At 35.8% G+C, this 25,097-nt stretch overlaps 2 protein-coding genes across 2 annotated transcripts; one reads left to right on the top strand and one right to left on the bottom strand.

Annotated features, from left to right (window-relative positions):
- Positions 1 to 7,724: 7,724 nt before the first annotated feature.
- LOC127131081 (uncharacterized) lies at positions 7,725 to 10,125 on the top strand. Its single transcript, XM_051060019.1, has 5 exons — positions 7,725 to 8,234; positions 8,334 to 8,996; positions 9,296 to 9,373; positions 9,887 to 9,951; positions 10,062 to 10,125. The coding sequence occupies exons 1-5, from the start codon at positions 7,725 to 7,727 to the stop codon at positions 10,123 to 10,125; spliced, it is 1,380 nt and encodes a 459-aa protein (XP_050915976.1).
- Positions 10,126 to 11,056: 931 nt separating this feature from the next.
- Positions 11,057 to 13,353, bottom strand: LOC127131080 (uncharacterized). The gene is made up of 4 exons (XM_051060018.1): positions 12,820 to 13,353; positions 12,347 to 12,702; positions 11,126 to 11,318; positions 11,057 to 11,083 (listed from the first exon to the last, which is right to left on the bottom strand). Exons 1-4 carry the CDS (start codon positions 13,351 to 13,353, stop codon positions 11,057 to 11,059), a joined length of 1,110 nt encoding a protein of 369 aa, XP_050915975.1.
- Between the last annotated feature and the right edge of the window lie 11,744 nt (positions 13,354 to 25,097).

Here is a 25,097-nt window from a genome sequence, read left to right as displayed (position 1 = left end):
ATACCCACAAGATAGGCATACTCCTCAAGGGTAGGCAAAAGCTGGAAGTCCGGAAACGTGAAGCAATGGTACAAGGGATCATAAAACTGCACCAATACGCTCATCAATCCTTCATCCACCTGAGTAGTCACAAGAGGAAGAAGCTTCCCAAAGCGAGCCTTGAAACCCAAGGGATCTAGTACATAGGATGTCAGATTCCTTAACTCTTTCAAATCTGGTTGCCTGAAGCTGTACTTCTTTGTATTCCTTCTTTGTCTTTCCATGTCTGAAAATTTTGCAAATAAACCCCTTAAGTTCCTTGAAAATTTCTTTCATTATTGATGATATGGATGCAAATGAGTGCATGAATGCATGAATGCAACAATCACACTCAAGGATCATGCAAAGCAAACCAAACAGAGGTCATGGGATGGATCATATCATCCTTAATATCAATCATCCATTTTGGTGGATTATGGTTTACACCTTATCAACACTCAAGTTCCATTGATATTAAGGATACATGAACGGATCAACCATGAATCAAGGGTTTGTTGCAAATCACGAGCATGGAGTCTCGGTTAAGAACCACCCAAAGGGAATGTACTAGGGTTTAAACCTGCCAAACATGTTCTACAAGAGGTTCCCATAGTCATCATCCCATCTTTCGGATATTATCGGAGAAACGACTACTCGTATTCCAAAAATATTCTCAAGAGAGACTCTTATGAGTGTAGTATCGCGTAAGAATCGTATCAAATCTTACATTTGAACGACCTTCGCACTACATCCTAAAAATAGGCCAAGATGGGTTTGGTAAACTAAGGTCCTTGGCTTCTAAGGTCTATATTGGAAAGAGTAATGTCTAACCACAACTTACTTGTGTGACATTATTGATCCCAACATGACCTCCACCAAGTGAATGGACTTGCAAGTCAACTTGCTAAGGAATAACTCCACACAAGTCAACAAGACTACGTCATTCTCCTATCCTAAGTGCACTCGAGTCCGGGTATAGAACTCATCTCACAAAGATCACCAAGCATACAAGGAATTAATATCAAGCAAATCAATCATTACATACAATACAGTAATCCCAAATTGCACAAAAATATGTCACAAAACAATACAATACAACAAACATGAAAAGTTGGCAAAACCCACTAGGCATGTCCCCAGCAGAGTCGCCACTTTTCTGTAGCGGGGTATTCATTACCATTAGAAATATTGACTAAATCCAAGGTAAACCATACAAGTCGAGTCGCCGCCGCACTTCTATTTATCCAAAGGAATGGTTAGAAAGCGAACAAAAACCTAATAGTTTTAACAAAAACTAATAAAAGAAACAGAGATTTGGGTAAGGGGGTTGGTTATGCAATGGGAAGGTGTTAGGCACCCAAAACATCCTAGGTACTCCTAGGGAGCCCTTTTCATAGTTGTTGTAAGGTAATTTGTCTTGTGAAAATTTTATTTGTGCAAACATGATTGAAGAGATGAGAAGAGAATGTACAAGTTATTTACATTTTTGTGTTTGGATGGATAAACCCATTGCCTACGTACCATCTTATAAAAAGATTAGGATCAAAACCTCGTAGTTCGGGGTAAAAATCTCAAAACAAATTGGTGAATTGATTGGTCCAAAAGCCTTAAGGTCTTTTGTTATCAAAGGGAGAAAACTCAACCAAACCACAAATCCACCATGTGAGGATAGCTTCAACATGCTAGTGAGGGGTTAACCCTATAATAAGCATGGAAGACTCATTGTCCATCACTAAGGATATAGGTGAGTATTACATCTACCATAAGGATAACTTAAACCTAATAGCTAAAGGTTATGGAAAATTTTGATTAAGGAAGTGGCCACTGGAACCACAAAAAGGAAATTTGAATGGGTTTATTTACCAATTAGAAGTATATACAAAAGTAGTCAAAGTTTACTTAAAGATTCAATTCAAAATGAGTGTTATGAAAAGAAAGTTTGAAAATCAAAAGCATAAGGCTTAGGTTTCTAATGTTGAAAACAAAGGTTAAATATTTGCACAAAAAGGGTTTTAGCTTGGGTTAGAGTGGAGAGATGAAGAAGAAGGGCTAAGTCCTAAGGAAAACAAAAAGATGAGGGATATGAAATGAAACCACATTAGGAGTTCCTCTCTTGAGATCATATTGATGATCCAAGTAGCTCCCATCCTTTGGAATAAGCAAGCACAAAGTATAAGCAATCAAACAAGTCTCATAAGAGATCCTCAATGTATCTTGTATCTTCTACTTGGACGAACATGGTAATGATCCTCCAATTAATCTCAAATGGAAACTCCTAGTTCACATACACACATCAAAAGTTCCATGGGGTAAAGCACTCTCCTAACCAGAGACCAGGGAAACAACAAACTAATAGGGAGATTAAGACTCGAGCCTAATAGTTGTCATGCAATCAACATCCTTAAATTGAGGTCTCTAACAAGAACTTAACTCACAAGTAAACAAACATCACACACTATATCCATACAAGAGGCTCAAACAATGGGTGGGCTTTAGTCAAGAGGGGTCATGTCAACCTCGACAAACAAGCCAAACTGTAAAGGGTAATCTGTAGCTCTTAACCACTAACATGGAACATTAGGGTGAAGCTGATCAAATCGGTAATGAGGATGAGACCTCAGGCTCTTAACCCTAGCCAGGGTGAGCTCATGACAAAGAAAGCATGGGGATCCAGAAAGGGGGATCCTTTTCCACTTGACAGACTCTGGACAAAGATTTGGGGCACATGTTCAGAAGCATCAACACGTAGTGCGAGCATAAAGAATGACACACTGAATAACGGGGGATTGGATACTAATCCCTTTTATCCGTCAATTGCCTCTTCTCTTGGAGGTCTTAACAAATTAAACATGCCTCTTCTTGGAGGTCTTTGAGCATAATTTTAAACAAACACAAACAGAGCCTCTGAAGGAGGACTTGCCAGCAAAATGCCTGCCAAAAAGGTGAAAGGACTTCAGACTACATGAAGTAAGAAGCTAACTACCTGAGTGGTGTGTCAACCACAATCCAATGCTCAAGCAAGAGCTAAAGCAAGCAAGCAACTAAGGTACCTGTACAAAGACTAAACAGTTAGTACTTCAGTCATAAAACCAGCAGACAAACAGTGAAACCCTCTAACAGTTACACAATTCAGTGCATAAGTTCCCTAGCACTCAAATGAGCTCATGAGTTCACCACATCAATTAAAACCCTACAAAACAACAATACGTCAGTACTCAATGTATTTGCATCTCACAAAGTGAGAACAAACCCAATTACCAATGCTAAGTATCCAATCCTGAAACAAAACAACAAAGTTAGCTTATGTACATCCAATCAACACAACAAAGCCTAAACAACCAATGGCATGAGATGAATCAAATCACAAGCCCCAAACAAAACCATATGAATCCCTAAACACCAATCACCATGGCCAAAGATCCACCATACTCCAAATATCATTCAAATGCTTCAAAAAGCCTCACAAATATGCACAAAATGAGCTTCCAACTTAGAAAATTCATACCAAATTAGAAATGCATGCAATGACTTTGGGATTTTTTGTATAAGTTTGTCATGCCATGAATGTTCAACATGCAAAAAATCAAGTCCAGAATGATGCAAATGCTATGTGAACAAAAATGCACCAATTCAATGTCAAAAATGTGACACAAATTTTCACACTTTTCTCTATGTGTCAAAAATGATGATAACATGTGAGAAAAAATCCAAACCAGTGACCAATAATTCCTGTCATGTATGAATGTCACTTATGCAAAAAATTGGATCAAAAAGCTCAAAAATGAGGATTTTACAATGCATTGAATGCAATAGGTCAAATTGGCACAACATCAATTCAAAAATTCACAAATAAAAATCCAGACATCAACAATTCTTGAAACCAGCATCATAAAAAAGTAGACATCCATACAAAACCATGAAAAAAATTGGAACTCATTTGGATCATTTTTGCATTTTTTATGAATTTTACAAAATGAGCAAAATAATTGGATAATGCATGGAAATGGAGGGAAACACATTATATTCAAATCAAATCAGAAAAACCACAACCATCAGTTCTTGGCGCGCACCTCAAATCCACGGTCCACATTCAAAACATGAAACGCACCTTTCATTTAATGCGTCAGCATGCTCCATCAGCAGTCAAGCGCACGCGTGGATCAGTCAAAGCAACATCATCCAATCAAACTTCCACGCAGTAACACACATGGCACACACGTAAGCAAAAGCCCTAACACACGCAGACGCCGGAGCTACAACTCCGGTCGTCTTCTCCGGCGAGACGCACGGTGGCGCCGCCCAAAATTTTTCAAGAATTTTACAATGTATATACCATTCCACTCCTCTTCCAACGTAGATTCCAAATATGACCTTAATTCTTCCTAATTCTTCCTAGATTTTGCAGATCGAAGTGAATAAGATTCTAGATCCAAACTTCCATTCAACCTAACTTCCTAAATTCTCACTCATTTTTAAATCTAAACACATCTCCATGCTCTACTCAACAAGATCTACAAGTCTATGATCAAAAAACAGCAAAAGGAGAAATCAAATTTTGAGTCACCTTGAAGTGCAACTCTCTGAAATCGTGTTCTCTCAAGCTCTACAGCTCCAGATTTTCTCCTATGATCTTCCTATGAAGCTTTAAGCAAAAATGAACGGTTGAATCCTCTTGAATCCACTTCAATTTCCAAATTCCATTGCCATGTTCATGTTCTTGGTCTGCTCGAATTCTGACTGAATTGCACCAAATGATGGATGAATCTTGCTCAGTGAAGCATGAGGATCAAGATTATGCAAGGATCTTTGAGGTTTGTGTGAGAAAAATGAAGATTCGAAGAGAGAGAATTTTGAGAGAGTTCTTGAATTTTGATCTGAAAATGGTTGTTTTTTTTCAGTTATGATTAGGGATTCTGTTTTTATATCCCATGCTAATGACAATGCTAATCATATTTTCCATTGGTTAATCATGATTAGTGAGATATGAAGCCATTTGCAAAAATGCAAAATGAGCTCATGTAGCCATAATACACGTGCTCCTCTCCATGCTATGCTTCCAATTCACTTATGGACATCCAAGGGTCAAGATTTGAAGATTTGTTTGCTTGCATCTTAAGCCAAAAATGAATGTTGAATATTTTCTTCAATTTGAACATGTGTGAAATAATGAGCATACACACTTTTCCCATGCATGGCAAAGCTCATTTTGAGATGTCTTGACCATGAGAAGCATTTTGCAAAAAGAATGAACCAATTTGGAGCATTATACCAAAAGTTATGCCATTTTGAATTTCCATGCACACCTTGTGATCAAATGACCATAACTTCTCAACCATTCATCATATGGACATGAATTAGGACTTTTTAGAAAGGGGAGACAAAAATCTACAACTTTCATGTTCCCTAAAAATCCATTTGAAACTTCTTTGACATTGACAAGTCAAGTTGAAAGTGGACCAAAAACTTGCCAAATTTGGAAACTTTGAATTATAGGTCATTTTCCATTTTTAGTAACTTTTGCCATGACCTTTGAATCTTCAAGATGGATGTTTAGAATGATGAATAGACCCTATTTGAACATGATTGGGGTGTCTCAACTCATTTCCCCACCTCATAGCCCTCAGTTGACTTTTGGTCCTCAGATGACCTTGAAATGTCTTGATTAACTTGAGCCTCTACCACTTGGTGAAATTGCTTCAAAATGAAACCCTAGCTCATGTAAGATCCTTATAATAATCATGTGATCGTCATCCCAAGAAAATACCTCATCTCTTGCACAAAGGATCTTCTTGAAGCTCTTGACCTGGTGATTGCTTAAGCTACAAACAAAAGATGTTAGTGACATATTTTTGTGCTTTTGGTTAGTAAATAAAACAAGAAAAGCAATGATATACAATTCAAGCATGCTTGGTGATCTCAAACCACTCACAAGAGATCCCTACCCACAGGGAAAGGGAGCCAAGATGCTCAATGATCCTTGAGGCTATGCAATGCAATGTTATGATGCCATGAGGGATCTTAGGGACAAAATTGGGGTCTTACAATAGATGAAACCATTCTCTTTACATTAACTTGTTATTCTATTTGCTTATTGTTATTCTACTAACCACTAACCATTAACTACTGACTTCTAACATTTATATTATTGCACTTTACTTCCTTGCAATTTATTTTATTGTTCACTTACATTCAAGTACTCATTATCATCATCATTGTACAAACTCATCATGCATGTTTATTTACTTATTATTGATTTTATTGTCATCATACTTTGAAAATAACAAAAACATGATAAAATGGTAAGACCAAAAATATTCACTCCACTCTTAATCAACTTGGACTTAGAGGATTTCATCTTAGGACCTTTGCTTGGATGCCTTCCTTTACTCTTTGTGAAACTTTGTAAACACTTGGATTTTCATCCGTAACTTACATGCATGTTGTAAGAATGGCATCATGGCACCACCTTAGGGGGACATGTTTGTAAGACCATTATCCTTTGTTTAGCTTAAGTCACTTTTGCATACAAAAGGATTTCTCTTGGGCTACCTTACAATGAGACTCTTTGATTTCTTGTGGGTTACTTTGCATTCATGTTGCTTAAGCCAAATTTCATAATCAAAATAAAACAAACCCTTGATTCAACGTCAAGTGGCATTTTCATAATCAAATTCAAAACACTTAATAATTACGATTGTTATTGTGCACCACGAGCCTTAAGTGGTGGAGAATGAGTGAGAATGGAGCATTCCTAGCCTTACTCTGATTATTTTGGACGCAAGACGCTTGGCTTGTTGTCTAGAATAATCACCTCCGCCCATAGACTTTAGTACAAAATAATCACAAACATTCTTTCATAAAACCCTTATTCAAGGTAAAAACAATACAACTCATCAAATTCATTTTTGTGCCTTAGGGCATCATCCCGAAAACCCTTTTCTCAAAGGTAAAATCAACCAACACACAAAATTTTTCTACTTCGAACTACAGAGCTCTGATTCCTCATCCCCGAATGAGTGATACGTAGGCACAAGGGCCACAATCCTTGGCGAGCACTATAATAACAAAAACACCCCCTTCTTTTCACACATTCTTTTGAAAATAAAACAATAATAGATAAATCCCATGTATGTAAAACAACCCAAATGGTTCCCATGGAGTACCATGGACGTAAGGGGTGCTAATACCTTCCCCTTACGTAACCGACTTCCGAACCCAAATCTCGGTTGCGAGACCGATTCCTTATTCTCTTTTAGCGCTTCCCGTGCGCGTCTCTTTTCCGAGGGTTTTATCGACTATTTCCCCTCTCCTCTCCGATAGAGGTAAACTAAATAAAATTCAGTGGCGACTCTTCTGACTTTGCCTCTCTTTGGCATCTCTTTAGTCCCGGTTTCGTTATCGTGAAATCCCGGTAGCGACAAAGGACTTGAATGAACTCTTAAACCTGCACGGTAAAAAAAATTGAAGATTATGATCTCCCATCTTTACCCCCTAATACAATAGACAAAGATGCAATTCCAAGTATCATACAAGAGGAGTTAGCAGCTGATATCCCCAATGAAGATATTAAATTTATTGCTAAGTTAAATAATGATCAAATGATTGCATTCAAAACCATTATGAATGTAATTATTCAAAAACACAGTGGGGTATTTTTTGTTGATGGTCCAGGAGGAATAGGTAAAACATTCCTTTATTGAACATTAATGGAAAGTTTAACAAGTAGAGGAGATATTGTCTTAGCAACTGCATCATCTAGTATAGCTGCAACATTGTTACCCGGTGGTAAGACTGCACACTCTCGATTTAAGATACCTATTGATATACAACCGAGTTCCATTTGTGGTATTCAAAAGCAAAAAGATTTTGAAAATCTCATTAGAGTTTCTGCCATAGTAATTTGGGATGAAGCACCAATGATAAACAAAAATTGTTTGGAAGCCTTAGATCGATCATTACAAGACATTTGTAGCAATAATACTCCATTTGGTGGAAATATTCTGATCATGGGGGGAGATTTTCGTCAAGTTCTTCCTGTTGTAAGAAAAGGTACTAAGGCACAAATGATTTCAGCGTGTATTGTCCAGTCTCATTTACGGAATCATACCAAGATTTTGCATTTGCGTCAAAATATGCGATCATTGCATGATCAAGAGTTTGTAGAATTTCTTATTCGCATTGGTGATGATGTTGAACCTACCAAACCGGATGACATGGTGAGGTTACCTTTACATATTGCAATCCCATGGGAAGGTGAACATTCCATACAAGTACTTATCCAACATATTTTTCCTAATTTAGAATTTCATGGTTAGGATGCCCCATATATGGTACAAAGAGCTATTTTGACACCAACAAATGATGATGTCCAGAAATTGAATGATATGATTATCGACCAGTTTCCAGGAGAAGAACATAGTTTATTGTCGTTTGACGAGGTTGAAGGAGATAATCATAATTTATGCCAACAAGAATTCTTAAACTCAATTGCACAAGATAGTTTGCCACCACATATTCTAAAGATAAAAAAGGGTGCACCGTTGATGTTATTACGAAATCTAGATCCTAAATATGGATTGGGTAATGGGACACGGTTATTATGTCGTGGTTTATTTATGAATATGTTGGATGTGGAAATCTTTATAGGAAGCAACGCAAGAAACATGCTTTTTTTTCCCATAATTAAAATAAAAACATCTGCAAGTGATGAATTGCCTTTTGTCCTTACTAGAAAGCAGTTTCCTGTGCGACTAAGTTTTGCAATTACAATAAATAAATCACAAGGACAAACCATTCCAAATGTTGGAATATATCATCCACGACATGTTTTTAGTCATGGGCAGTTATATGTGGCTTTATCCAGGGGTGTTTCACAGACTACAACAAGAGTTTTAACTAGGGAAGGAAAATTGAAAGCAGAAGTTCGTGACTACACAAAAAATGCAGTCTTCAAACAAATTCTTTTATCGCACCCGCAGGTATTTATTAAGTACATTAAAAAAATTGCTCACGCATTGATTCCCGTTTTGGTTACATGACATACCAAGCTTATATTGTATTATTTATATCATAACTAAATATAATTTTCTTTTTCTTTAATATACAACCAAACTAGAACACGATGAAATCTTTCAATTATGTAAGGAGTTGAGACGAAAGAATGTTGAAACTTGCTTCGACATAAAAGTAAGTTATACTTAATCATTTATTTTATGCTTTTATGTTAGATATCAATTGGGTCATACTTATTCTCACTATTCTTATGCAATAAATTTAGATAGCAGAATTTGAAGATAAATCGAACACATGGAAGGATGAACAAAGTATTTCATCCATCGGTAAACTCGACAATAAGGTGTATTTACCTTTTCCGCAATACGTATAAAAAATTGTTTCTTGCATTTTCATCACTCTTTCACTAACATTTTTATCATCCTTATTGAAACAGGTCAAACATCTGAAAATTTACTCTATCGATTGGAGCTCCATAGTGATAACAGATAAAACACAATTTTGGAAAATGGTGAAAAGAGAAATAATATCTCAAAGGATGGGGATGTTTTTATTTAATTCATTTAAGAATATTTTTACTCTAGAATATTTTTGAATGCATGAATTTAACTACTATTTATGGTTTATGTAAATAAAACCATATATATTTACTAAGTCCATTGTTTTCCTTATTTACTAGAAATCCAAGTAATTCAGAAACAAGTCATAGTTGTTGTTCTACCAAATCTAGACTAAAATAAAGTATCTCCATTCTCCAGGTATTATTTGTGTCAGAGTAAACCATATTATATTCAAACGAGTCAAATGTTCTGAATGTATTTCTTTGATGAAAAGATATTTCATCATGTATTTGTAGTTTTTTAAATCTCAAGAGCGCATTGATAAATGGATGTACGAAGAATTGATTCAAATCTTTATAAGGTAAAAAAACTTGATTACACTACTTACTATTAATTTTACTATCTTTTTTTCTAAATTTTTTCTAATTTAAGAGTTTTACATTTTTTCTTTACTACGGAAAACAATTGCAGGGAAAAAGAAAATACTTTGAATAGAGATTTCATGTTCGACATTCCTCTTAAAGAACGTCATTGATTACACAATATCAATATTACTTTGCATGCTTAGATATAATTTTGAATATCTTTATTTACCATTTTCAAAATGTAATAATATTATTTTTAATGCGACCTACAATAGAAACCTCATAAAAAGAAAAACAAACATTTATTTTTCTCTGTTGTGCGCATTAAAAAAAAGCGGATCGTGCCCGTCTGAACGCTAGTATTAATAAAGAGAATATTAGGGGTACTCAAACCATTCTTATAATAATACAACCCTAGTACAAAATCAAGAAAAGAGAAAATCTGAACCAACTGAAACCATGACATACAAATCAAAGGCGCCTGACAAAAATCCAAAATATTTCAGTTGGGACAAGAATTTCTGCTATAAATGACCACCTCCAAACCGTTAACTTAATGTCCCAAATCAGATCCGAAACTATGCAAATGGCTCCCTGAAATAAAATAGCATTTCTGATTTTTCAAATGTTCAAAACCACCGCCATCCAAACAATCCAACTGTTTCCTTTCTTCAACACTTTGAACTTCTCAGCACCAGACGAACTTAAAAAACTCTTCCATATAAACTCCTTATTTACCCACTCAAACCCAACCCATTGGACCACTTTTTCCCAAATAACCTTAGCCACCCTACAATTAAAGAAGAGGTGACTCAATTCTTCATCATCTTGGAAACAAATAACGCACAGGAGATCGTGAGGAAAGTGAAGAATGCCTCTATGAACGAGTTGATCCTTCGTTGGAATCCTATTAATTAAACACCTCCAAATAAAAGTTCGAACTTTGAAAGGAGAATTAGTTAACCAGAGAGAACAAAATGCCTTGTGCAGAGCTACATCAACATCGTTTGTGACCCTAACCTTCTCCAAAACAGAGGTACCTGATTTAACTAAATAACCTTCCTCCGGTTCAGGTTTCCAAATAACCATATCTGAAGCACCCTAGGATGGAACTTCATTAACCAGCACCTGCAAAAAAAGACTCAAACTGCCCACAAAACCGTACCCTACCTGCTCAAGAAATCCAAAACAACCCCATACCCAATAGCCATCAGCCAAACCTCCCATTTCACTGACTTTAGCATCTTTCAAGGAACTAGACAAGTACAATTCAGGAAAGAAAACCTTCAAAGGATCATCACAAACCCAACAATCTGACAAAAACGAAATGGATGAACCATCCCCAATTCTGAAAGATACATTGCTGGAAAAGGAAAATAACATACATGCCTTAAAATTATCAGTTTGTAGCAGGTCTTTCCATTATGAAGAACAAAACTTATTAGTTCCCTCACAGATTCCTACCGTTATCGATTTTCTTAAATCTCCATACCTCACCTTAAGAACATCTAACCAAATAGCCTTATTCACCGTCAAAATCCTCCATTTCCATTTCAACAAAAGTGCTAAATTGACCTCTTCGATCTTCTTCGCTCCAAGGCCTCATAATCGTAGAGGTTTAGAGACTTAGTCCCAAGCTACCCAATAAATCTTCTTTTTATCCTCCAAACCGCCTCAAAGAAATCTGTTCCTGACACTCTCAATCTCTTTCAAAACTGAAACTAAAGCTTTATAGAAAGCCATGAAGAAAATGGAAAGGATCCCTAAAACTGACTTAATGAATGCTAATCTCCCTCCGATTGACAACAATCTACCTTTCCAACAAGACAACCTAGTCCTTATTTTAGCCAACAACGATTTCCAAGTGGAAACCCTCATAGGATTAGACCCAATAGGAATACCAAGAAAAGGAAAAGCTTTGTCTTCAACTCTGCAAGAGATAAAGTTAGCAATTACAAACAAAAGGTTGGAATTTAAATTTAGCCCAATAACTCTACTTTTGTGAAAGTTGACCTCTAAGCCTGAAACAATCTCAAATCCACGCATAATAGATTTAATAGCCCAGACATTCTTCCAAATCTCTTCCCGTATAAAAAGAGTATCGTCCGGAAATTGCAATAAGTCGACCCTACACTGACCGTGGAAAGAAAAACCATTAAATTCGCCATTCTCTGAATCCTCCCTAACCAAACCTGCTAAGCCTTCCGCAACCACTATGAAAAGGAACGAAGAAAGGGGATCTCCTTTTCCGAACCCCCTTCAACGATAAAATCCTTTGTAGGGTTGCCGTTAACCAAGACCAACATCTGACTAGAAAACACTAAAGCTTCCATCCATTTCATCCGAACTTCCCCAAACCCCATTCTCTGTAACATGTGTCTAAGAAAATACCAATTAACCATATCATACGCTTTCTCGAAATCGACCTTAAAAAGGAGACAATCTTTATTTTCGCGAGTAGAAAAATCCGCAATTTCATTGGCAATTAAAACACCATCCAACAACTCCCTCCCTGGAACGAAAGCGGTCTGGCAACCCGCAATCAGCGATCCCAACAATTTTTTCAACCGGCCCGCCAAGAATTTTCTCAAGATTTTGTATAAACTTCCAACAAGGAAGATATGCCTATAACCATCAAAACTAGAAGGAGAATTAGACTTAGGAACCAAAGTCAAGAAAGAAGAAGTAATAGCTTTTGAAGGTTGCGCCTTGCTATGAAAATCTTCAATGAGACGAGATTTATCCTCCTTCAAAAAATGCCAACATTTCTTGATGAAGACAAAATTGAAACTGTCTAGACCAGGACTTCTGGAACCCTCAAAGCTCCAAACAACATCCTTAATTTCCTAGTTTGTGAATTCTACCTCTAAAGAAGCATTTTCAGCGTCTGAGAGAGATTTGAATCCTTTACCATCTAAAGTCGGCTTGCTAGTTTCAGGCTCCATAAATTTAGCAAAGAAGTGTCTCCTAACTTCCTCCTTTACCTCCCTAACAGAATCAAACAAGCCACACTCCAAAGAAATAGACTCGATGAAATTGCGTCTACGTCGATCTTTCAAGAAATTATGGAAATAAGCACTATTCAAATCACCGTCATGTCTCCACCTTAAGCTAGATTTATGAACAAGAATCCGCTCTTGAGATTCTAACTTCCACCACAAATTACTAGTTGCCTTGTTTCTACTAGCCACCAGACCTTCCACTTGCTCCTCCTTGCAACAAGCAAGCAAAGTATCAATAGAATTAATCTCAACCTTATTGTCCTCGACCTCCAATATGACTTTCCCCAAAACCTCAGAGTTCCACTTCTTAAGCCTCCCTTTGAGGATCTTGAATTTTTCCTTGATCGCAAAATCACTTATACCTACCACCGATATACTCTTCCACTCTTCTTCCATGAAACTAATAAAATCTTTGTTGTCAAACTAACAATCAAGCACCCTAAACGGCTTTGGACCCCAATCGTCTCTGTTAATCTTAATACAAATAGGACAATGATAAAAAATCTCCCTTTTGTCTATCAATTGACCGACAATGCCCCATCTGTCTATCAAAGCACCAGATAGTAAATAAATGGTCTAAACGACCCATAGACTTACCGTTTCCGTTATACCAGCTAAAAGAGTTACCCTTATAAGGCAAATCTAGAAGATTGACCTCCTCAATAAACTCAGAAAAAAGACTCATCTCAGATGACATGTTCACGAGCAAACTGAATTTCCTTTCTTTATTACTAACAACGAAATTAAAATCCCCTCCGACACACCATTCCCCGTCCCCATACTTCTTTTTCAACTCTAAAATTTCCTTCCACATCGATCTTCTTAATAATACAACAAGACACATGAACATTGACGAAATAGTAAAAATGACCCCTCCATAAAACTTTCATACCTAGAACACCATCACCTTTAAAAGAGAAAATATGATCAAAGATACATTCCTTCCATATCATTAACAAGCCTCCCGAAAAACCCACTGAATTAGAAAAAGACCACCCCACCTTATGATGAGGCCAGAAACTACTAATCATAACAACATCGATATGCTTAACTTTTTGTTTCCGGGACAAAGAAGATATTTGTCTTTCCTACATATTTCAACATCAATTCTACGGCTCTTAGAACGACCCCCCCCCCCCCCCCCCCCCCCCCCCCCCCCCCCAATATTCAAGAACCCAACAATCATTTTCCCCGATTTTTCGACATCTCCAAAGCTACCATTGACTTCCATCTCCTAAATCTTCTTTTGTAATCCCTTCCCTTCTCCTTAGGATCAACCCCCAATTTAGAAGCCGCTTTTCAAATCTCCAATCCTTATCAATAAGAAAAAAATATTCAATATATTCTACATGTAAATAAAGTAAGGAGTTCTAATAATGAGTTTAAATAATTAGATGGTTTTAGACGTCGCCTCTTTAATATATACTAAAGAGATAACATCAACTTGTTGATCTATTTAAGAGATTAAAAGGGACAAACAAAAAATTATAAATTTACATTGGTAAAAATATTTTAAAAAATTTAGCATTACATGAGTCTTTCAACTATAAGTTGGTCGAATCATAATCTATTTATTACATGCAAAAAAGGAGAAAAAATGGCTAAAACTCCCAAGTTTTATTGTACTATGGTTTTATTTATTTCAATCTTGCTTCTTTTAAAGGAGGTTTGCGGTAAACAATTTCTTCATCTGTACGTTTTTTTCTTTTTCATTTTGTAGTTATTCCTAAATATTTATCTCGTTTTGATGTTATTATCTTATTCATTTTTTCATACAGCATATCGTAAATGCGAAACTGTTCAAGATTGTCCAGATTTTTCTCACATGCCCGACATAATTTGTAATTGCATTAAGAAAAAATGCACGTGTTTTGGAGGGAATGAATACAAGGGAGTACACAAACTCCATGAAAGGGGAAAATAATTTCTGTAACAATCAAAGAATTAAAAAAATATACTTTATACTAGAATATTGCATGTCTTATCATTTCAGAATAATTGTTATTATATGTAATTTATTTTATAATTTCACGTGCCTTCAAATTATAGTACTCTAAAATGTTTGTAGTTAAATTGAATATCACAATAAAGACTATTTTTATTATTTTTTTCCTAATTTTTGGATGCTTAAATGGCATCTTTGGAATACTACAAAAAATCGAAATTCTATTTATATATTATGAATACTATATCTGCAAAGTATTAGCTAAATATATAGTCTATAGGTCAAGGTATCATTTATTTTGGACTCTTGAATACACATTGCTTACTATCAAATTTATTAGGGATTTAAGAAATCAAATATATTATGAGAGATAAAATCTCTGAAAAATGAAAACACCAAATTAATAAGCTTAGAAAGAAAACACTATAGCATGAGTTGTAATTTGTGCATGAATTTGTTTTATGAATTCTGATCTCTCAAAAAAATGCTAAAAACAATTAAATACTTTTAGCATTAAAGTAGAGATCAATATATTTGTTTATCAGTTTTGCTCACTTAATAAAATTCTTATAATTAAAACACATTAATTTTTTTCCCTTTAGCACATTTGGTACGGGGTAACAAAAAATTCTTATAATTAAAACACATAATTTTTTTAATAAGTTCTCAACTTTTTGTAATATTTAGGGGACGTGTCTTATTTTTTAGAAAATTAATGAACCGTGATTAAGATATCCATACGATTAATAAAATTAGAGAAGGCAACATTTTTTATATATAAATTGAATATGTTGTAGTATTTTATGTCTTGTTCGAGTGCGGACCAGTCTTATAGGTTTGGGAAGCCATCGACAGCTGGATTGGTTTATTTTTATCGGTCGGAGAAAACATTATAAACACCTTTTGGCATTGCGTAAAATTTTGAGAGGAAACTTAAGAAGAACCGAGAAGGAATAATATGGTGGGCGGTTTTTCTTAGCATTCAGAAATTATGAATGATATTTTATTCGAAAATCATGTGTTTAATGTTAATGACATTGTCTGGATTATTAAGCATTTTAGTTGAAAATGGTATCGTCTGGATTATTAAGCATTTTAGTTGAAAATGGTGTTTATTGGAAAACATGTCTCACCCCAACTATAATTTATATAACTTTTGTTTTGTCAGGTTTGAGTATCCTTGTATTCTTATAATGAATTCATTTACTTATAAAAAATAGAATTTATGTAAAATTATTAGATTAGAATGTATCAATTTTTGTATTTTTGGAACTACTTATATATATTTTGACTTAATATCATTTTTGGTTTCATATTTTAATTTTTTGGATTATTTCGGATTCTTAACTTAAAAAAAAATCTATATTGATCCCTTAACTCTCAAAACGTTTCATATTAATCTTTTTTGTCCTATTAATGATAGAAAAATTCAAAAAACAATTGCTAAATTCGATATTAATTAGATAAAAATGATTAATATAAAATATTTTGAAGAGTCAAATGACCAATATGAATCTTTTTAAAATTAAAGAGTCAAAATAAGTCCCGAGTTTAATCATATATATATATATATATATATATATATATATATATATATATATATATATATATATATATATATATATATTTGTTTATATTTCTGCAGGCACCCTTCTATTATTATTGAAAGATATAACTTATTGATTCCTTAACATAAATTCCTTATTTTATTACTAATAAAATTGATTTTTTTTTGTATTTTTATATTTTAAAACAGCAAAAACTTTTAGGTGAAAGGCATTTGAACATAAAATGTTACTTAAGTTAGAAAATACAATATATATAAGCTTGTTATATTATTATTGATTATATATATATATATATATATATATATATATATATATATATATATATATATATAGATAGATAGATAGATGTTAGATGAGACCATGATCCTACAATTAAGTTAGTATTGATGGCTATACACACAATATGGAAACATAATATTGATGCCTATAATTAGGACATAAGTGCTATTAACTATACATTAAATAATAGGAACATGATGCTGATATCAAGATATCATGTTTCTAATTCCCCCCTTCAAACTGGTGGTGAGTGGATAACACCAAGTTTGTCTCTCAGCTGGCTGAAACGTGTTTGGCTTAATGGCTTGGTGAGGCAGTCTGCAATTTGATCAGTTGTAGGGACATAGGCCACAACAACTTCATTTTGTAGTACTTGATCTCTGATATAGTGAATATCAATTTCAATGTGTTTGGAACGAGCATGGAGGACAGGATTTGAAGCTAGTGCATTGGCACTCAAGTTATCAGACCATAATATGGGTTTTCTTGGAAGTGGGAGTTTAAGTTCAGCAAGTAATGAACGAACCCATGCTATTTCCGCAGCTAGGTCAGCTAGGGCTCTGTATTCTGACTCAGTGCTTGATCTTGATACCACCTTTTGCTTCCTTGATGACCAGGAAACAAGTGTTTCACCAAGGAACACACGTTGACCAGCCATGGATTTCCTGTCATCAACACTAGTGGCCCAGTCTGCATCAGAGAAGCCATGAATGTCCAGATCAGTGGATGGCTTGATGTGTAAGCAATGATTTATGGTGCCTTGGAGATACCTAAAGATTCTTTTTATAGCTTGCCAATGTTCAAGTGTTGGTGAGATCATGTATTGGCTGAGTTTGTTAACAGAGAATGCTAGATCAGGTCTTGTGTGAGTCAAGTATTGTAAGGCACCTATGGCTTGTCTAAACACAATTGGGTCATCTAGTTTCTCTCCCTCAACTGTGAACTACCTACATGTTATCATAGGTGTGGGACATGGCGAGGCTTTGTCCATCTTGAATTTACTCAATAAGTCACTGATGTACTTAGATTGTTTGAGATACATTCCACTGGTATCTCTTTTCACTTCTATGCCCAGAAAGTAGTGTAGCTGACCCAAGTCTTTGAGGGAGAATACATCATTAAGCTGAGAGATGAAAGCTTGAAGGAACTTGGCGTTGCTTCCTGTAATTATTATGTCATCCACATAGATAAGCAAAAAAGTAATGTGATTTTTACCTTTTAAAAGGAAAAGGGAAGAATCACTCTTTGTGTTTTGAAAACCCCACTTCAGTAATGCAACCTTGAGACTATCAAACCAAGCTCTTGGTGCTTGCTTCAGTCCATAGATTGCTTTAGATAGCCTGCATATGTGATTAGGCCTGGTTGGATCAACAAATCCTTCAGGCTAATGCATGAACACTGTTTCCTTGAGATATCCATTTAGGAACGCATTGTTAATGTCTAGTTGCCTGACTTTCCAGTTGAGATGGACTGCAATTGAAAGAATGATTCTGACAGCGCTAGCTTTGACTACAGGGCTAAAGGTTTCTTCATAATCAATGCCAGCTGTTTGTTGAAATCCTTTGGCAACTAGCCTAGCTTTTCTCCTTTCTATGGTACCATCTTACTTGTATTTGGTCTTGAAGACCCATTTTGAGTCAACTATGTTTTCTTCATTTTGATAAGGGACTAGTGTCCAAGTTTTGTTAGACGTGAGTGCTTGAAACTCCTTTTGCATTGCTTCCTTCCATAAGGGCCTTGTGAGAGCATCCTTGGCATTTGTAGGTTCCACTATATCTTTGTAGGTCTCAGCTAGACCAATGTAAGGAAGCTTTGGCTTGTGAATTCCTGACTTGCTTCTGGTTTGTATGATGCCTGCATTGCTTGCTTCATTTGTACTTTGATGGGTTGTGTTAGGTTGTATCTCTGGATGAGTTGCATCATCTAGTACAGTATCTTCACATTGTGCTGTGATATTGTTAATTTCTGTGGCATTGTTGTCATCTTGAGATTGTTGCTAAATTTGTGAATCAGCTGAGTTCGCTTCATCTGAGATATCTCCTTCAGGAATTGTATCATTGATAGGATTACCTGCAGGGCACAAAGGAAAAGAGAGTGATGGATTGTTAGTTGTTTTTAGAGGACCTCTTGTATTGAGAAACCCATAATGGAATGGGAAGTGATCTTCATTGAAAATAACATGTCTTGATATGAAGATCCTGCCATGGGAATTGAAACATTTATACCCTTTGTGAGAGTTACTATAGCCTAAGAACACACATCTGGTTGTATGAAATTGCAGCTTGTGTTGATTGTAGGGTTTGAGGCATGGATAACAAGCACAACCAAAGGGTTTTAAGAGCTTGTAGTCAGGTTCCTTATGAAGTATAAGAGAGTAAGGTGTCTCATTTTGGGTAACTTGAGATGGTAGTCTGTTTATAAGGTATACTACAGTGGAGAATGCTTCCCACCAATATTGGAATGGCATTTGAGCTTGTGCAAGTAGAGTTAAACCAAACTCATCTATGTGCCTGTGTTTCCTCTCAGCTCTTCCATTTTGCTGAGAGGTATAAGGACAAGACATTCTAAAACCTATGCCATCTTCTATTGCAAGTCTCTGCACAGGTTTGTATTCACCACCACCATCACACTGAATTACTTTGATTCTCTTAATGTATTGAATTTCAGCCAAGGCTTTAAATTGAATGAAAGCTTGCACAATTTCAGACTTTTGTTTTAAAGGATAAATCCAAGTGAACCTACTAAAATCATCAACAAAATGCATATAATATTTGAAACCAGGAGATGACAATATTGGTGCAGGGCCCCATACATCGGTGTGAACCAACTCAAGTGGTTCCTTAGCATGAAATGAAGAAGACTTAAAGGGTAAGAGGTGCATTTTTCCATATTGGCAGGCCTCACAAAAAGTAAACTGATCACTAGGTGATACTTTGATTTTACAATTTTTCAAGACTTTGTCTAGTGTGTTGTTGTTTGGGTGACCAAGTCTTCTATGCCAGCTCTCTCTGACAGATATATAAGCACTTGGGCTCCTTTCAATTCCTGAGAGCTGGTATAATCCATCTTTAAGTATTCCTTTTAGTATTGCCTTCCCTGTCAACTTGTCCTTCACAAAACAACAATTTGAAGGTGAGAAAAACAAGAAAGGGGGGTTTGAATTGTTTTGGAAAATAAGCGCTTTTTCAGAATAAGAACACACAGGATTTTATACTGGTTCTCTTATAACACAAAGCTACTCCAGTCCACCCGGCCAAGGTGATTTTGCCTTCAAAAAGGACTTAATCCACTAATCTTGAAAGATTATTACAACCAACGTCGAAGAGAAAGATCTCTTAGTCCTCCCAAGTATACTGACTACGCAGAGTCACTTGAGGAACAAAATCAATTAAGCAGAAGAGAATTGTAATCTAAAGGTGCTTCTAAGATAAAGAAAATATTACAGCAAATAGAGCAAGCAAAGGATTTCACGTTTGAGCAACAACTCGTGAAATACTAAGAGAGAGAGAGAGAGAGAGAGAGAGAGAGAGTTTTTCTGTGTGTTCAGGTGTGTCTCTCAATGAAGTTTGCCGTCCTTTATATAGAGGTGAAGGGACCGTTGTAGTGATGGCAGATATTTTGTCTTTGATGAGAGTTTAATGCCATAACTTCTGTGTTTCTTGCCAAAACAAGTTTGTCTCCTTGAATAACTTCTTTCCAAATATAATTTCTTTCCATTTGAAGTTGTAGTTTCCGTTACTCTTTCTGGATAAGGAAATTTTTCGTCAGAATCTGCGTTACTAATCTGAGATCTTTGTAATGTGACATCATAGCTTCTGATGGTCCTGGTCTTTTAGATCATCAGCGTTGATCCAAAAAGGAGGTTTAGAGCTTCTGATATTCTGTTATCCTGTTTTACTCAGAGTCAGAACTTCTAGAGCGCGCTTCTTCTTTAGATGCTTCGGATCTTCTGATACTTTGTATCTGATTCGATTATGTATCTGATAAAGCGATCAAATTCCTTTGTTCTTGTTCAGAGTCCTGCACACTTAGAGAAATTTCGTTAGAGTGCCATTTTTGGTTTCATCCTTTGTTATCATCAAAATTCTGGAATCTGTTGTAGAACAATTTTTGTTCTTACAATCTCCCCCTTTTTGATGATGACAAAACAAACTTGATTAATAGATGAAACATTCAGATAAGAGTTTATCAGATCAGATAGAAGTGAGCTCCCCCTGAGATAAGCTAGGGAGTTCAGAAGTTCTTACCAGAGCTTCCAAGCAGTGATGTTTCTAGATACCCTTCTGCAACTTTCTGAGTCAAGGAGTGTTAGATAGATTTTTATTGAATAGTATGTTTGCAGAGTACTGAAGGAATTAGATAATTTTAATTTTTCATCAGAGCTGTTTGATTTCTCCCCCTTTTTGTCAGAATCAAAAAGACTTAGTGAAAATAATAAGCAGGAAGAAAATATATATATATTCAGAGAAGAGCATAAGACATCGGAGACAAAACACAAAAAAAAAAGCAGAAACAACAGGAACAAAAAAACAGGAAATAAGCCTAGGTGCCTAAGGGTTGGGAGGAGGAGGCATTCTCTGAAGCAGTTGAGTCAGCAGATTCTGGATGTTGGCGTTGACTGTGTCCTGTTGATCCAATCTGGCTCGGACTTCCTTCTGATTTTTCTGAAGCTCCTCAAGGGTCTTGAGAACCAGAGGGGCAAATGTAGAGGACTCCCCCTGAGTCAAGGCATGCTGTTCTTCAGCACGGAGAGCTTCAGCTTCAGCGACGGCTTTTGCTTCAGCTTCAGCAGCAGCAGCATCAGCTAGAGCTTTGGCTTCAGCTTCCTTTTCCCTTTGAAGTTCTTCTTGTCTTGCTCTTTCTTCTGCTTCCCTTCTGGCCTGTTCCTCAGCTTCTCTGGCTAAGCGCTCCTGTAGTCTTGCCTCAGCGTCTCTGATAAAGTCGTTTCTGACTTGCTCAGAGAGGTTCTTCAGCTTAAAGGCCTCAAAGGTCATCCAGCCAATGACTCTGTTCCAGTGTGTCCTAACAGAGGAAGGATCATCACTGATGCCAGAGTTTATGGTCAGAGACTTGACCTTTTCCACTGATGCTCCTGCAAACAGCATAATTGCCTCTTCTAGGGATTCTAGATATTGAATCGGAAAGTGGTGAAACTTTGAGTTCACATTGAGGTACCACATGCATAGAGTCACATTGTCTTGCATTGAGTCGTCTATAGTTATGTGATCATTGAATGCATGTATTGATGTGGATGCGATGTATGTTTGAAATATGTGAGATGATTGTTGGTTAATATTATTGACGTGATTATACCAAGTGTGATGAATTCTTAAATTGTGTTTTAATTCATTGTGCCTTATTATGCTATTTCATAATGATTGGAATTCTCACCCTTTCTGTTTGAATGTTACCTTTACATGGGTATCGTGCAGATACTACAGAGTAGTATTGCTGGAGTAGGTGGACGGTAGCTCGCTCAAGAATAGATGGAGAGTTTCCGTATTTAGTTTGAAATTAGGTAATGAGTCAATGCTCTGGTCATGTAACACTGGGTAGACTAGTGGTATGGAACTCATATCTTATTTTGATATGTTTTATGTCATTAATTGTTTTATTTTATTTGAAGTGATTATTGAGAGATGATCATGGTATGAGACATGGATCATATTATGAAATACATGAGTATTCTTTATTTTCCGCTGCGAACGCATATTGCTTGAATATTCATGAGGAGTGAAATGTGTTATTTTGAATGACCAGGTGTATTGTTGGTTTTTGAAAGTTTTAAGTTTCGAAAACGTCGATGTGACACCCTTTTCTTTATAATATGCTTATTTACTCTGATTATATGCTAAATAATTTGGGGTAGAAAAAAGGGTGTTACATTAGTGGTATCAGAGCATGGTCGACCAGTTGGTCAATAGTCACTAATGTGTTACATTAGTAGCAGGTTGGTCCGTCCGACTAGGTTGTTTAGTTATGTTTGTTCCCTAGTATGTGACATGTGTGTGAGAACACTGTCGGTGCTTGTTTTATTTTCCATTGGCAGGTTGGGAACTCGAGGATAAGATGAGGGAATCGTATCCGGAGTTGTTCGTTTGAGGAATTTTCGAGGACGAAAATCTTTTAAGTAGGGGAGAGTTGTAACAGCCCAATTTTTAGTAATTAGTTCTTATATTATTATATTATATTTAATTATTTGGAGTGTTAAGTAATTAATCGGTTGTGAGGTAGTATAATAATGGATTCATTAACTTAATTAGTGTGGGAATTAATTATTTAGTTGATATGAGACATAATTGAATTATTAATTAACTTGATTGCATAGTGAGTGGTTAATTATTTAAATTTAAATAGAGGTATTTAATTATTAGGTATTATTGGGCCTAGTGATTAAATTAGATGATTTAAGCCCAACTAGAATACTATTATAAATAGTAAGAGTGAAGGAAGTGAGAATTAGAATTCACTTGAGCACTGAAGACAATAGAGAAAGAGGAGAGGAAAAGCGAGAGGATTCAAGGTTTCCATCAAATTGACAAGGTAAGGGGGGAAATCCTTATCATTGTGGGTTAGTATGATTGGGTCAATGGGTAGGAACATGTTTTAGGTTGAAATCCTTAATTGGCATGGTTTTGGAATTATTAGGTCTTGATAAATACTCTTGAATTGTGATGATTAAATTATGCTAAAACTGTGAATGAATATATATTTGGATGAGTCATAATTTTCTGAACGTGTATCTTTTTACGGAATCGAAATCGGAGGTCCGGAAGTCCTCCAACGATGAAAAATGCGGGGAAATCTGCATTCTGTTTCGTGTTAGCGCATGAACAGCATTCTGTTTTGCGTTAACCGGTTAACCCAGGGCGTTAACCGGTTAACACTGTTATAATATTGAAAAAATTTGCATTCTGTCTTGCGTTAACCGGTTAACCCAGGGCGTTAACCGGTTAACACTGTTAAAAATTGCCAAGAAGCGCATTCGGTTTTGCGTTAACCGATTAACCATATGTGTTAACCGGTTAACACTGTTTGAAAAGTGAAAAATTGATATTTAAATGCTGTGTGCGTGTTGGAATGAAATTTATGTGTACATATTTGATGATTGGCCTATATTGGGGAATAATATATTGTATGAGTGTGTATGTATACCATTATTGAATTGTGAATGATTTATGGTTATGGATGTGTATATGTAATCGTAATTGATGTGTTGTGATGAATGTGTATATGTACCAATTGTGAGTCATGGTGGTATGTGGGATGTTAAGACGGTATATAGATGGTCTTAATTGCATATGTGTTGGTATGTGTGCATTCATTCATAGCATGGTTGACTTCATTGTGGAAGTGGTTAAGTGGTGATCCTTCATTGAAAACAGACGTAGCAGACGTTAATCCTTAATTGGGATTAGGCGTAGTATTTAAGCGGTGATCCTTTATTGGAAACAGACGTAGCAGACGTTAATCCTTAATTGGGATTAGGCGTAGTATTAAGCGGTGATCCTTCATTGGAAACAGACGTAGGGCTTTGGTCTTGTCCGGATCGGAAGCGTGGCTTGGATTCTAGATATTGAATCGGAAAGCGGTGAAACTTTGAGTTCACATTGAGGTACCACATGCATAGAGTCACATTGTCTTGCATTGAGTCGTCTATAGTTATGTGATCATTGAATGCATGTATTGATGTGGATGCGATGTATGTTTGAAATATGTGAGATGATTGTTGGTTAATATTATTGACGTGATTATACCAAGTGTGATGAATTCTTAAATTGTGTTTTAATTCATTGTGCCTTATTATGCTATTTCATAATGATTGGAATTCTCACCCTTTCTGTTTGAATGTTACCTTTACATGGGTATCGTGCAGATACTACAGAGTAGTATTGCTGGAGTAGGTGGACGGTAGCTCGCTCAAGAATAGATGGAGAGTTTCCGTATTTAGTTTGAAATTAGGTAATGAGTCAATGCTCTGGTCATGTAACACTGGGTAGACTAGTGGTATGGAACTCATATCCTATTTTGATATGTTTTATGTCATTAATTGTTTTATTTTATTTGAAGTGATTATTGAGAGATGATCATGGTATGAGACATGGATCATATTATGAAATACATGAGTATTCTTTATTTTCCGCTGCGAACGCATATTGCTTGAATATTCATGAGGAGTGAAATGTGTTATTTTGAATGACCAGGTGTATTGTTGGTTTTTGAAAGTTTTAAGTTTCGAAAACGTCGATGTGACACCCTTTTCTTTATAATATGCTTATTTACTCTGATTATATGCTAAATAATTTGGGGTAGAAAAAAGGGTGTTACATTAGTGGTATCAGAGCATG

The sequence above is a fragment of the Lathyrus oleraceus genome, chromosome 3 (assembly GCF_024323335.1).
Source record: "Lathyrus oleraceus cultivar Zhongwan6 chromosome 3, CAAS_Psat_ZW6_1.0, whole genome shotgun sequence".
NCBI lineage: Eukaryota > Viridiplantae > Streptophyta > Magnoliopsida > Fabales > Fabaceae > Lathyrus > Lathyrus oleraceus.
Note: the sequence above shows the minus strand (reverse complement) of the source record. Positions and strands in the feature narration are given on the sequence as shown.

Bases quoted from the DNA above. Each gene is read 5' to 3' on its own strand.
- LOC127131080 (XM_051060018.1), bottom strand. From the start codon at position 13,353: ATGGAAGAAGAGTGGAAGAGTATATCGGTGGTAGGTATAAGTGATTTT. The intron at 12,703-12,819 runs GTAGAATTCACA...CATTTTTTGAAG, and splicing joins CTGAAAATGCTTCTTTAGAG to GAGGATAAATCTCGTCTCAT. The intron at 11,319-12,346 runs GTATTTTCTTAG...TTCCTTTTCCAG, and splicing joins GCGTATGATATGGTTAATTG to CAATGTATCTTTCAGAATTG.
- LOC127131081 (XM_051060019.1), top strand. From the start codon at position 7,725: ATGGAAAGTTTAACAAGTAGAGGAGATATTGTCTTAGCAACTGCATCA. The intron at 9,374-9,886 runs GTGTATTTACCT...ATGTATTTGTAG, and splicing joins TCGGTAAACTCGACAATAAG to TTTTTTAAATCTCAAGAGCG. The intron at 9,952-10,061 runs GTAAAAAAACTT...AAACAATTGCAG, and splicing joins TTGATTCAAATCTTTATAAG to GGAAAAAGAAAATACTTTGA.